This window comes from Lepidothrix coronata, unplaced genomic scaffold (assembly GCF_001604755.1).
Source record: "Lepidothrix coronata isolate B3197 unplaced genomic scaffold, Lepidothrix_coronata-1.0 Scaffold187, whole genome shotgun sequence".
Lineage (NCBI taxonomy): Eukaryota > Metazoa > Chordata > Aves > Passeriformes > Pipridae > Lepidothrix > Lepidothrix coronata.
In genome coordinates this window covers 771,086-784,154 of record NW_016690367.1, presented here as the reverse complement: position 1 = coordinate 784,154, position 13,069 = coordinate 771,086, and the positions used below count along the sequence as shown (strand labels likewise).

General features: G+C 66.6%; 1 protein-coding gene and 1 long non-coding RNA gene across 2 annotated transcripts; both read left to right on the top strand.

The window, feature by feature from the left end:
• The first annotated feature begins 6,229 nt into the window (after positions 1 to 6,229).
• On the top strand, positions 6,230 to 7,850 carry LOC108505290. Its single transcript, XR_001877450.1, has 3 exons — positions 6,230 to 6,359; positions 7,181 to 7,221; positions 7,768 to 7,850. It is a non-coding gene; the product is annotated as an uncharacterized LOC108505290 (long non-coding RNA).
• Positions 7,851 to 8,084: 234 nt separating this feature from the next.
• AHDC1 (AT-hook DNA binding motif containing 1) lies at positions 8,085 to 13,069 on the top strand (the record flags this gene model as incomplete). The annotated part of the gene is made up of 2 exons (XM_017831002.1): positions 8,085 to 12,828; positions 12,956 to 13,069. A coding segment is annotated over one exon (4,701 nt), but the record flags the coding sequence as incomplete, so codon positions are not given.

The window sequence follows — 13,069 nt, the reverse complement described above, 5'->3', positions numbered from 1 at the left end:
AAAAAAAAAAAAAAAAAAAAAAAAAAAAAAAGAAAAAAAAAAAAAGAAAAAGAAAAAAAACCCACCCTGACACCAAGCCCGGCCGTTAATCCTGCCCGGCTCATTCTGCTTTTCTTGTCTAGCCAGTTTCTAAAATTGGCCAAGGGAGGCAACTGGCTGCTCTCCCCCCACCCAGACCCCCCCTCGGTCCCCACCTGGTCACCCCTGTGCTCTGTCAGCACCTGGGCCCCATCACCCCGTTCCCTGTGCGGGGTGTGAGCAATGGGGGCGGTGCCCAGCGTGGGGGGTGGGTGGGCTCTGGCTGACCCGGGACCCCGCTGGGCTCATGGTCAGCGTCCCCCCATCCCGGCGGGCGCCCCTTTGTCGCCCTGGGCAGCCCCCCAGCCCCAGCGCCAGGGGAGCATGGCTGTGCCGAGCGAGCCTTCGGCATGGGCACGCGTCCATCTGGCGCCTTCCAAATGTTACTGGCCTCGCAGGATCCCGGCTCCGCTTGGCGTTAACCCGCAGCGCACCGGCGGGGAGCGGGGGGAGAGCTGGGCATCGCCGCTGTGACCCCCTCGGGGTGCCCCCGGCGGGGTGCTGGGGGGGCTGTGGGGCCCAAGGTGCCACGTGCTGCGGGTGAGGGGCGGCGTGGGCAGCCAGCAGAGCCCCCTCTGCGCCGCCGCGGCCGCGGGTGTTACATGACCCGGCGTGGCCGGCGCTGGGCAGGGACACACCGGGGCTGTGACTCATGCTGTGGCTATAACAGGGAGCTCAGAAAGGGGGGCCGTGGCCATCTGCGCAGCCTCGGGCCTGCCAGCACATTTGAGGGGGCCCTGGGGGGGCACTCGCCACACCGGGGCACGGCGCCCCATGGCACCACCGGGAACGGCCGTCGCACGGGGATGTGTGAACAAACACAGCCGGCACCCCGAGGAGCGCCTGGCACCCCGGGCTGGCACCCCGAGGGAGCGGTGCTGGGGTGCCCCGTGTTCCCCCTGGCAGGGAGAGGGCAGAGGAGGGGGCCCGGCGGCTGCTCTCCTCCTGCGCCGGCTCGGGGCGGGGGAACAAAGCTGGCACCGAGGGAAGAGCTAAATTTAGCCCGTTTCCCTGCTAGCTCTGAACTGCGGCGCTGGGCTCCAGCCGGCCGAGGTGCCACCATCGCTGCAGTCCATCTGTCGAGCTGTTCCCCAGCCCCCCCAGGGCCCCCCAGGCCAGGGAGGGGGGTCAGAGCCCTCCGGGGCCAAGGGGGTTGGGGGCTGTGTCCGTGCCGGGTGATGCCACTGGGGGCATCTGGGCACCCCCTCGCAACCCTGGGGGGCTGCAGGAACCCACATCTGGGTGTGGGAGGGGAGGGTCCTCCCACGGGGTAAGGGGTTCTTGAGGGGGGGATGACTGAGGGGGAAATGGTCACTGCAGGGGGGTGGTCGTTGTGGGGGAGGTGGCTTTTGGGGGAGATGGACATTATGGGGAGATGGTCTTTGAGGGGGAGATAATTGAGGGGGAGATGATCATTGAGGGGAAAATGGTTGCAGGGGAGACGGTTTTGTGTTGGGGAGATGATTCTTGCAGGGAAGATGGCCCTTGAAGGGGAGGTGGATCTTGCAGGGGAGATGATCCTTGCAGGAAGAATGGCTCTTGCGGGGGTTGGGAGGTGGTTTCTTGTGAGGGAGATGGTTCTTGCAGGGTAGGTGGCTTTTGCAGGGCAGATGGCTTCTTATGGTCATTGCAAGGGAGATGGTTGTGGCAGGGGAGATGGTCAGTGGTCCTTGCAGGTGGGGTGGCTCTTCATAGGAGACGGTTTCTTGCAGGGAAGCTGGGAAGGTGGTCATTTCAGGACAGCTGGTTTCTCCTGGGGTAGATGGTCCTTGAGGGGGAGATGGTCCTTGCAGGGGAGGTGGTTTCTTGCAGCAGCAGGAATAGGGACCTGACCAGGCATCCCTATCCCTGCCCACCTCGAGGGCACTGTGCCACGTTCTCGTGCTGAGGGCTGAACCCACCAAGGGTCCCACCAGCCTTGGGACCAGCAGGCCTGGAGGATGCAGGAGACCCCGGTGGCAGCAGCACACCTGGGACCAGGCCCAGGAGAAGGGCTGTGTCCCCAGCTCAGCGTTGTCCCAGCAGTGTGGGGGTGTCCATGGGGTCCCTGCTGCCCCGGACCAGTGGGATTGCAGGGCAATGAGCTCCCCACCCACCTTCCTGCAGTGCCGGGTGATGGGGGGATGCCGAGACCTTTGGACAGCCCCTGCTTATAGCCCAGCAGTCCAGGACCCCCATTCCCAGTGCCAGGGCAGGTGCCTGAGCCTGCCCTGGGGATGTGACACCCTGAGGTGACGTGAGAGGGCGGATCCCAGGTGTGTTTGCCCCGTGTGCCAGCCAAGCCCTTCCCGGCACCGCCGTCTCCTCCCACGGCGGCACCACATCCCCACACCACCTTGGAGGGTCGTGTTCCCCCACCAGCTCCCTGCTTGGCGGGGGGAGCACCCCAAAAATCCTCTGATGGCTCCTCAAAGGGAACTGGCGGCCAAGCAGCTCGTCTGGACCCGTTACCTAAGATGAAACCCAGGCGCCATCTGCTCTGTCTCCTAATTATGAGCATGGCAGAGGAGTCAGGGCGGCGGGGGGACGTGGTGACAGCGGGGTTCCAGCCACGGGGTGACAGCTAGAGGAGGGGTCAGGGCTGGCTGCAGGCACCCTGTGCCTCAGCACCCATCTGTGCCCACCCTTCTGGACCCCTGACTCCTGTCCTGCTCCCAGTCTCAGGCTGGTGGGCCCCCAGGGTGGGTGGGTGCCCTGGGAGCTGCCAGTGGTACCCAAGGGGGACTCGAAATCTCCTGTGGTGCTGCTGGGGTGGCCCTACTGCACAGGAGGGCAGGGTGCTGGCAGGGGATGAGGTGTGGGGAGGAAGGGGAGGGAACAGGACCCACGTGCTTTGGGGTCTGTGATGCTGAATTGGGGGTGACATGGAGGTTGGGGTGGAGGGGGAGGAGGCACAGGGACCCCCCGCGTGGCTCCAGGAGGAGGTGGCCGGGGCGGGGGGGCTGGCAGGGGAACACGGAAACCCTCGGCAAGCGCCTGCCAGGAAGCTGTCACTGGAGGGGATTTTCCATTGGTGTCAGCAGGAGCAGGACGGGCTGGTGGGGGACTCGTGGGGAGGAGGGGGCCGAGGCCCTGGGAGGGGAGCAGGGGGGTGTGGGGGTGTGCAAGGGGTGGGGCACAGAGGGGACAACCTCCCCGATGCCCCATGAGGGAGGGGTGTAAGGCAGCTGCACCCCTTTGGTGCCCCCAGATGTGTGGAAGCAGGGGAGGAAAACCTCCACAGTGCTCTGTGTGTGTGTGTGTGAGTGAGTGTGCAAGGGAGAGGCACCACCAGAGCATCCCCAGGCTTGGGGGACATGAGTGGGGCACCCCCCGATGCCACTCGTGTGTGTGTTTGTGTGCAAGGGAGGGGGGCACCTCTGCAGTGCCCCAGATGTGTCAGGGCACACACAAGCCAGGACACGGGTGACGGGGGGGTCTGGAGACACTCCCCCCACCCATATGGGGGTACTTAGGGCCACCCCAACCCCTCTCAGCGCCCCGTGGTGCCCAGGGACCCCCGAGGACCCCCCGTCCCCGCTGCTGTGGCCGCGGGCGGCTGGGCACGGCGCCCCGGCGGGGTGGGAGGCGTCGGGCCAGCGTGTCCCCATCTGTGTGGCGGCTGTGTCCCTGCCGCCTGCCTGTCTCCTGGTGGCATCTCCGGCCCCACCCTGACGTCTGGGTGGCCTCGGAGCCGGGCACCAAACCATGTCCGTGCCCTGCGGGGCCATCCCTCCATCCCCCGGCTGCCACGCCGGTGCCAAACCAGCCCCTCCGTGCCCCCCATTTCCAGCGCTGGGGGTCAGGGCCGGGTGCCAGCGGGCTCTGGGGGCTTGGGGGTGGGTCTGCAACCCCCTGCGTCCTCATGGTGCCACCATACAGCACCCCTGGCACCCAAGGGGGGCCCTGACTCGGTGGAGGGGGTGAGGTGGGGGGATGTTTTGCCCCCTGTGAGGTTGGACGGGGCTTGGAGCAACCTGGTCCAGTGGAAGGTGTCCCTGCCCGTGGCAGGGGGGTGGAATGAGATGAGCTTTAAGGTCCCTTCCAACCCAAACCATTCCATGATTCTGATTCCTCTCGCCGCCAACCTCCGTCAAGCCTGAAACCGTTAAACTAATTAAAGCTTTGCAGCAGCAGGATTAAGCCCGGGCAGGGGAGGTGGGAGCCCAGGTAGTCGATTAGTTCACCAGGCGAGGATATTGGATTTCTGCGAGGCGAGTCAGCAGTCTTCAGGGGCTGTTATCTTTGCAGGGCTGCGGGGTCAGGAGGTGGGAAGCGGAGGTGACTGCAATCTCGCCCGCTTCATCCCCCCCTCCTCCTCATCCTCACCCCTCCAGCCCCCCCACCCCACCCCCCAGCACCCGGCCTCGCTGCCTCTCCCCTGCCCGAGGCGCCCATCTCTATCTTTCCTTCTCCCTCTGTCCCTCCTCGCTTGTGTGGTCTCGGCTGGTGTTTTGTAACTAGCGCGGAGAGAAAAAAAAAAAATTTAAAAAAAAAAGGGAAAAAAAGGGAGGAAAAAAAAAAAAAAAAAAGAAGGAAAAAGGCCCTACCCCTGGCGAGGAAGCCAGGAATGGTGAGGTCCGGAGAGCCTAATGGGAAACATGTGGCGGCTGCCTGGGGCTGAGCGGGGAGGTGAAAGTGAGCGCGGCAGCACCGTGAACGTCCCGGTGCGCCCCGCTGCCCCCCCGGGCACCCCACTGCCCCTCCACAACCCCCTCCCCACCACAGCCCCCTCCCCACCAGTGCTGCCGGGCTCCCACCTGCGCCCTGTGCCATGGTGGGCAGTGGGGTGGGCTGGTGGGCGCTGCCCGGCCCTGAGGTGGGTGGGGGGTGCAGGTGGTCCCTGCTGTGTGTGTGGGGGGGGTGGTTTGGCTGGGGTGAGGGAGGAGTCTTGGCACAGGGAGGGTCCCCCTGTGTCACCGGACATGTGGCCCCGGTGGGGCCGAGAGCAGGAGCCAGACACCGGTGGTGTGGGTCAGAGCCGGGGATGTGCCCAGGGGCGCGCCTGGGGGGTGAACGTGGGCGGTGGGGAACACAGAGAACATGGGTGATGGGGTGTCCAGAGACCCCACACACCCCGGTGGGGACCCCAGGGGCATCCCAAAAGCAAGCCAAAGCATCCACAGCTCCGTGTGCCATGGATACATGGCGGCACTGTGGCGCAGAGCTGGGGGGCTGCACCCCACCACCCCCTGGCACCTCTCGACCCCCCGCTCCTCCCCATCCAGCCGCGCGCAGCGTGTGCGGCGGGGACCAGCTCCCGGCGGCTGTTCTGGAAAACCTCCCGTTTGCTTCCTTCCTGCCTGCCTGCCTCCCCTCCGACAGCTCCCTGGGCACACCAGCAGCCTCAGCAGAGACAGAGACCGGTCTTTCTAGCACATATTTTCCTGCTGCACATCGCCCTCGGTGTAACTTTACACCGAGGTGCCCGCATCTCCGCGGTGCCAGCGCTGCGCCCAGAGCCTGGCGGGGAGACAGGGGGAAGGGGGGGATGCGGATGGACTGACAGGTTTGAATTCTCTTTCCCTGCCTTGTTGATAAGTTGTCACGCTAATCCAGACACCGGGAAGAGCCTGGATCACGCCGAGCGGCTGCGTGTGAGTGTGTGTGTGTGAGTGTGTGTGTGTCTGCGGGTGTGTGCTGGGGGAGGGAGCCAACCCGGCAGGGATTCACAGGTGGAGCTGGGGAGGGAAAATAGGCGGACATGCTGGCACAGGGGGACTGGGAGGGGTTGAGGGGCTCCACCGTGCCCCCCTGTGCCACACGGGCAGCAGCTGTAGGTGCCCTGAGCTCACGCAAGGGAGTGGGGGGGCTGGATCTGTGTGAACACGCGTGTGCAACATCCGTGTGGAGATGCACACGCGTAGCCACGCACACGTGTGCCCACAGCCTGGCGGGGAGATGCCCCTCACCTCATACGGGCAGCCCCCGGCTCAAGGCACGGCCAGGGTGAGGAGGAAAGGTGTGTCCTGCCCCGGAACACCACCCTGGGCGTCCCGTGGCGGGGTGGAGGACACAGGGTGGGTGTCCCCTGGGATGTGGCTTCAAGGGGGAGGGCGTCTGCGGTGTCCCCATGCTCAGGGGGTGCTCCCTGGGGAGGGGGCCGCCGGGCTGACGCGTGGGGGTCTCTCTCGAGCAGATGGGAGCTCGGTCGCCTGCCAGCCCCTCGCACTGGAGAACGGTGCCAGCCCGCCAGCCGAGTGGTTCCCGCGTGCCCAGGGCTCCGGCCCCCGCCAGCCCGGCAGCGACGGCGACGGCAGGAGCTTCCGAGTGAACCTGCACTGCAAACACCCCCGGAACAGGTACCGGGGGGGGGCTCACCCCAAAAATGAGAAGCAGGGGGTGCACCGAGGAGGGGTTTGGGAGCACATCTTGCTGCCAGTGCTCTGCCCGTCCCTGTCTGGGCATCCCTGGAGATGGAGAGGGGATGCCCCATGGCTTTGCAAAACCTCTTGGCTTGGGGTTTTGGGGCTGCAGCCCCCCATGGGGCGCAGGGTGGGCTGTGCAGTGGGCACACGATGCCCAGCACCCACCCGTGGGTGTCTGCGCCACACACCCCGCCCAGCCCTCGCTGTATCCCATTGCCAGCGAGGGGAAACTGAGGCAGGCACCACACAGGGAGGGTCCTGTCAAGGGGGAACGGGGTCTGCTGGCACCGGGCAGTGTCACCGGGGGGGGGGGAGGGTTGGAGCTGTGCGTGGGGTGTCCATGAGCGGGTGGGAGCCGGGGTGGGATGTGGGGGGGTGGGATTTGCTGAGCCACTTCCTCGGGCGAAGACCCCCCCCCGCGTGTCCGGAGCGCGGCTCGCCGGGGACACCTAGTGGCAGAGCCACCAAAGGACCCCCGCCGCCCCCCGAGCCCCCCCAGCCCCACGGAGGGGTTGGTGGTGGTGGTGGGGATGGGAGGGGGGTGTAAACCTGTCCCCTCTGTCCCCCAGATCAGAGGCAGCCTCCCCCCTCTTTCCCCACCCCCCGCAGCCCCGACGCCACAGTGATGGGCGGCCGTGGGAGCTCGGGAGGATCAGCCCCTGGTATGGCCCGTGGAGGGACTGGCATGGGGGTGGTGGGCACCCAAGTGTCCCCTCCCCACGTGGGGTTAACCCTGCACACCCCTTCCTTTGCAGAGAGCTCAAGTGCAATAGCAGGAGCAGCAGCAAAGCCGAAGGTGAGTCCCAGCCCTGGCACCTCGACCTCCTCCAGCACCCCAAAATCTGCCCTATGGCAGAATGGGGCAGCCCAGACCTTGGAGGGGGCTCTGTGCCAGGGGTTGGCACAGGTGGTCCTGGTGTGGGGAGGGTATCCAGCCCCCCTGAGCTGGAAAAGGCATTCAGCCCCTTTTGAACTGGAGAGAGGGCCAGACTCCCTGAGTTGGGGAGGTCATCCAACCCCCCCTGAGCTGTGGGAAGGTGGGCAGACCCCTGAGTTGAGGAAGTCATCCAGCTCCCCTTGAGCTGGGAAGGATTTTCAGATCCCTGTGAGTTGTGGTGGGCAGACCCCTGAGCTGGGGAGGGGGGAAGCCCCCATTTTCCCATCTGGAGACAGTGGGGACATATTCCCACAGTGCCAGTCAGGTCCTCGCTGGTGACAGGGCAGGGATGAGCTGGGGGATGGATGTGGGGCCCCATCCCTGAGAACAGCGGGGATGGAGCGAGGCTGCTTTCAGCCGGCAGTGCCCACAGAGCCTCACTGTCCCCTTCTCTGCCGCCCACAGGTCCCGGTGTCACCTTCCCTGACCCCCATGTCAGCAACTGCCTGGCCAAGCGGCACGCGGGGGAGGAGGAGGTCAGGATGCGCGTGAAGCCCCCGGGCCCAGTGGTAACGACCAGCGTTGTGCGTGGCTCGCCCGACTACGTCCGAGAGCCCAAATTCTACCCACCGGGACACCCGGCGCAGCAGCCCGCAGCCTGCCCGGCCGAGAAGGCGTTGTCCTGCAGCGTGCTCAGCTTCCCTGAGGGGTCGTGCCCCGCGCTCGGCCGGGAGCACCAGGCGGGCTCGCTGCTGCACGGCGACCCGGCCGACCGCTGCCAGAGCGTCCACGGCGGCACCAAGGCGGCGGAGGACCTGCTGGGCTGTGCCGGGGAGCCCCGGATCCTGGGGGGCAGCGCGGAGGAGGCACCCGCCCGCGACCGGGCGCCCAAAACCTTCCCCAACGCGACGCTGGCCTCGGGCCGCTGCAACGTCGACAGCATCCTCGCCTTGCTCCGGAGCAAGTGCGGCAACGGGCACATCAACCTCCACCCCGTGGTGCAGCTCATCGACATCATGAAGGACCTCAACCGCCTCTCGGAGGACCTCAAGAACAGTGGGGTGCACCTGGACTGCGGCAGCCTCCGCGGTGGCGGCGGGGGCCACGAGGACAGCCGCCTCCTGCCCGCCGACCGCGACCTCCAGTACAGCTTCTTCTCCTCGCCCTCCCTGGCCAACAGCATCCGCAGCCCCGAGGAGCGGGGGGTGCTCCTCAAGTCCGACCCGCCGCGGCACCCCCGGCCCCCGGCGCGCGATGGAGAAGCTGATGGAGGCGGGGGGAGCGCCCCACAGCCCCCCGGACACAGTGGGGGCGTGGGGGGTGTCTCCAAAGCGCCGGCGGAGGAAGCCGGTTGCTCCCAGCCTGATGCCGGCGATTACTCGGAGCTGGCTGAGGCGGACATCCTGAACGAGCTGGCCTCCCTGGCGTGCCCAGGGACGCAGCTGCTGGAGTCGCAGGCGATGGAGCCGCAGCCCCAGTTGCTGCCAGCACAAGAGCTGGACTCCCAATCCCGGCTGTTGGATTCCCAGTCCCTAGAGTCGCAGCCCCAGCTGCTCGATTCGCAGAGCCTGGAGCCTCTGCCAGAGTCGCTGGAGCTGCAAAACCTGGAGCCGTTGGGGCTGCAGTCGCTGGAGCCGCTCTCCGAGTCGCTGGAGCTGCAGTCGCTGGAGCCCCTGTCCGAGTCGCTGGAGCTGCAGTCGCTGGAGCCGCTGGCGGAGCCGCTGGGGCTGCAGACCCTGGAGCCGCTGCCTGGAGCACTGGAGCCCCCACTGCTGCCCACCGAGCCCTCGCTGCTGGAGCCGCAGCCGCTGGGAACCGTCTCGGAGCTGCTGGAGGCACAGCCGGGCACCGGGGATCCCCTGCGGCCCCACGGGCTGCAGCCCAGGCTCGGGGGGTGCCCCCTGAGCACGATGGTGAAACGGGGTCCCTGCGGGGGCCGGGGGGCCGGGCGGTGCGGCGAGGACCACCGCAAGTACGCCCTGCGCCGGACAGACAAGCCAAAGATGCTGTGCCGCCGGAGGAGGGCGGGGCGAGGGCGCCGGGTGGACGTCACCCCTGAAACCCGCGTCCTGTCCCCCCTCGCCCTGCCTGCCGAGGTGCCCCCCGGGCCCGAGGAGCCCGACACCCCACTGCTGAGCCCCCCGCCGCCGCCGCCGCCCCCCGCCACGCTGGACCCTGACGAGATGCCCAAGGCCCCCGTGGCAGGGAAGAAGAGCAAGTGCCGGGGGGTGAGGAAGATGGTGGTGAAGATGGCCAAGATCCCCGTGTCCCTGGGGAGGAGGAACAAGACCACCTACAAGGTGTCATCGCTCAGCAGCAACTTGAACCTGGAGGGGAAGGAGCTGGCGGCCAGCACCTCCATGGAGCCCACGCCGCTGCTCAAGATGAAGAACAACGGGCGCAATGTGGTGGTGGTCTTCCCCCCCGGAGAGATGCCCATCATCCTGAAGCGCAAACGGGGCCGGCCTCCCAAAAACCTGCTGCTGGGCCAGGCCAAGCCCAAAGAGCCCACTCCTGAGGTGAAGAAGAGGAGGAGGAGGAAGCAGAAGCTGGCGTCACCCCAGCCCTCCTACATTGCTGACACCAACGACAGCAAAGCCGACTACTCAGACGTGTTGGCCAAGCTGGCCTTCCTCAACCGGCAGAGCCAGTGCTCGGGGCGCTGCTCGCCACCCCGCTGCTGGACCCCCAGCGAGCCCGAGTCCATCCACCAAGCCCCCGACACCCAGAGCATCTCCCATTTCCTGCACCGCGTCCAGGGCTTCCGCCGGCGCGGCGGCAAGGCGGGGGGCTTCGGCGGGCGCGGCGGGGGCCACGCCGCCCGTGCCGCGCGCTGCTCCTTCAGCGACTTCTTCGAGGGCATCGGGAAGAAGAAGAAAGCCCCCACCGCCCTCCACGCCGACCCCGTGCACCCACGCAAGCGCGGCAGGCCGGAGCCCGATCCCGTGGGAAAACCCAAGAGGAAGCGGCGGGCGCGCAAGAACGGGGCACTCTTCCCCGAACCCAGCTCTGGGCAGAACTTCGGTGACGGCCCCGCCGGAGAGTGGGGAGGTGGGGAGAAGGGCAGCCCCTGGGCCCCCCACCACGGCCACCCTGGCGGCCAGGCTGGACGCAACGGTGGCTACCAAGGGGCCGAGGCGAGACCCTTCCACGCCGCGGGGCTGGAGTCGGGCTCCTCCGGCCGCGCCGGCTTCTACGCTGGGAGCGCGCCATCCTCGCAGACGGAGGCCGGTCCTGAGCGGCACAGCCTCTTCACCGGATACTTCCGCTCCTTGCTGGACTCGGACGACTCCTCTGACCTGCTGGATTTCGCCCTCTCCGCATCCCGCTCCGAGTCCCGTAAATCAGCGGCCGCCTACACGGCCCCCCCGACCGCACTGCCCGGCCAGCGGGGCATGGCCGCCTACACGGCCAGGGGTGGCAAGGTGGCAACGGCCACCCCTGGAGCTGAAGCCGCCTTCCATGCAGCCATGCAGGGCCGGCCGGCATTCCCACCCGGCCGCGCCGCCGGCGGCTATGGGGTGACCCAAGGGTCGTCAGAGTGCCGGGGCGCCGAGTCCTTCCCCAAACTGGCACCGCCATCAGCCGTGTCCCGGTCTCCCACAGCTCACCCGGCAGCCAGCGGCACCCCAGGCTACTCCCCTTATGGCAGCTATGGCAGCGCCGGGCAGAGCGTGGCACCCACCAGCGTGTTCCCACCGGGAAAGCAGTACCCACCGGCACAGGACTGCCCCAACAGCAAGGACTGCAGCTTCGCCTACGGCAGCGGCAGCAGCCTCCCGTCCTCGCCCAGCAGCGCCCACAGCGCCGGGTACGCGCCGCCGACAGCCGGGCCCAGTTTGCCGCTGGGAAAAGCCGCCTTCTTCAACAGCGCCGAGCAGGGGGGGCAGTTCTCCAGCGCCGCACACACCCCCCTGCGCTGCGACAGCCGCGCCAGCACCGTCTCGCCCGGCGGCTACATGGTGCCCAAGGGGTCGGCGTCCTTCCAGCCCTCACCTGAAAACTGCCGGCAGTTCCCCAGCGCTGCGCCGTGGGCTTTCCGGCAGGGCTATGGCGGGTTGGATTGGAGCTCGGAAGCCTTCAGCCAGCTCTACAACCCGGGCTTCGAGTGCCACCTCAACGAGCCCAATGTCATCCTGGACATCTCCAACTACACCCCGCAGAAAGCCAAGCAGCAGACAGTCTCCGAGACCTTCTCCGAGTCCTCCTCCGACAGCACCCAGTTCAACCAGCCGGCCGGTTACCGGCGCGCCAACAGCGAGGCATCTTCCAGCGAGGGCCAGTCCAGCCTCTCCAGCCTGGAGAAGCTGATGATGGACTGGAACGAGGCATCCTCCGCCCCCGGCTACAACTGGAACCAGAGCGTCCTCTTCCAGAGCAACTCCAAGCCCGGTCGAGGCCGACGGAAGAAGGTGGATATGTTCGACACCTCCCACCTGAGCTTCTCCTCCTCTTCCTCCTCCTCCTCCGTGTACCCCGCCAAGAGGAACACGGGACCCCGGCAGCCCCGGGGTTCCCGGGGGGCTTGTGCCTCCAAGAAGGAGAGGGGGACGGGCAAGGCCAAGTTCCCCACTAAGTCGCAGGCAGTGAACCCCCTCTTCCAGGAGAGCACGGACCTGGGCTTGGACTACTACAGCGGGGACAGCAGCATGTCCCCCCTGCCCTCCCAGTCCCGGGGCTTCGGGGTGGGCGAGCGGGAGCCCTGCGACTACGCCGGCCCCTACTCCATGAACCCCTCCACCCCCTCGGACGGGACCTTCGTCCAGGGGTTCCAGAGCGACTCCCCTGGCTTGGGGCAGCCAGATTTGGAGAGCAAGCACTTCCCTGCCCTCCCGCACCAGCTGGCGGCCCCCGGCCAGCAGACTGTCTTCGAGGCCGGCTTGCAGAAAGCCTTCTCGCCCAACTGCTCCCCGACCTTGGCCTTCAAGGAGGACCTCCGGGCGGGCAGCATCCGGAAGCTGCCGGCCTGCGACTCGCTCAAACACAGCATGCAGGGGGGGGCCCTGCCGCACGCCCCCCACCTGGCCTGCCGCGACCTCCCCATGCCTCAACCGCACTACGACTCCCCCAGCTGCAAAAACCCCCCGTACTGGTATTCCCCCAACGCCAGCACCCGGAGCCCTTCGTACGACGGCAAAGCGGGGGCCGGGATGCTGGTGGACTTCATGGGCAGGACGGACCCCCCGTGTCTGAACCCCCACTTGAGCAGCCCGAGCGGCACCCACCCCTCCAAGGGCGAGAAGGAGCCCTTGGAGATGTCCCGGGCTCACCACCGAGGACCCTACGCTTGTCCCCTGATCAATGACTTGAACATCTCCCCCGTACCGAGAGACTCAATGCTGCAGCTGCAGGACAACTACAGGTACCCCAGTTTTGCACCCCAAGGGCACCCCGTCATGGCCCCCACCCAGAAGAGCGGGTTTTTGGGACCCATGGTAGAGCAACAACACCCTGAGGACACTTTTACGGTCACCTCATTGTAGTGTCTGCTGACGTGCCAACCGGACAACGAGGTTTTGTTACAGGGTAGGTGGGGGAGAACCTGGGGGTGAGGGTGGGGGGTGGCAGAGGGGGACACAGGGGATGCCCTCAGGGCCATTCTCACCGTGTGTCCCCCCCCCCTCTTTCTCTCCGTGTTGTGTTTCTCTTTCAGAGGTAATTTAGCCAGCACTTTTTTCTGGAACACTTTTCAAGTTCTGTATTTAACTGGGATTGGAACCGTTTGTTTGTTTTCTAAAAAAAAAAAAAAAAAAAAAAAAAAAGAAGA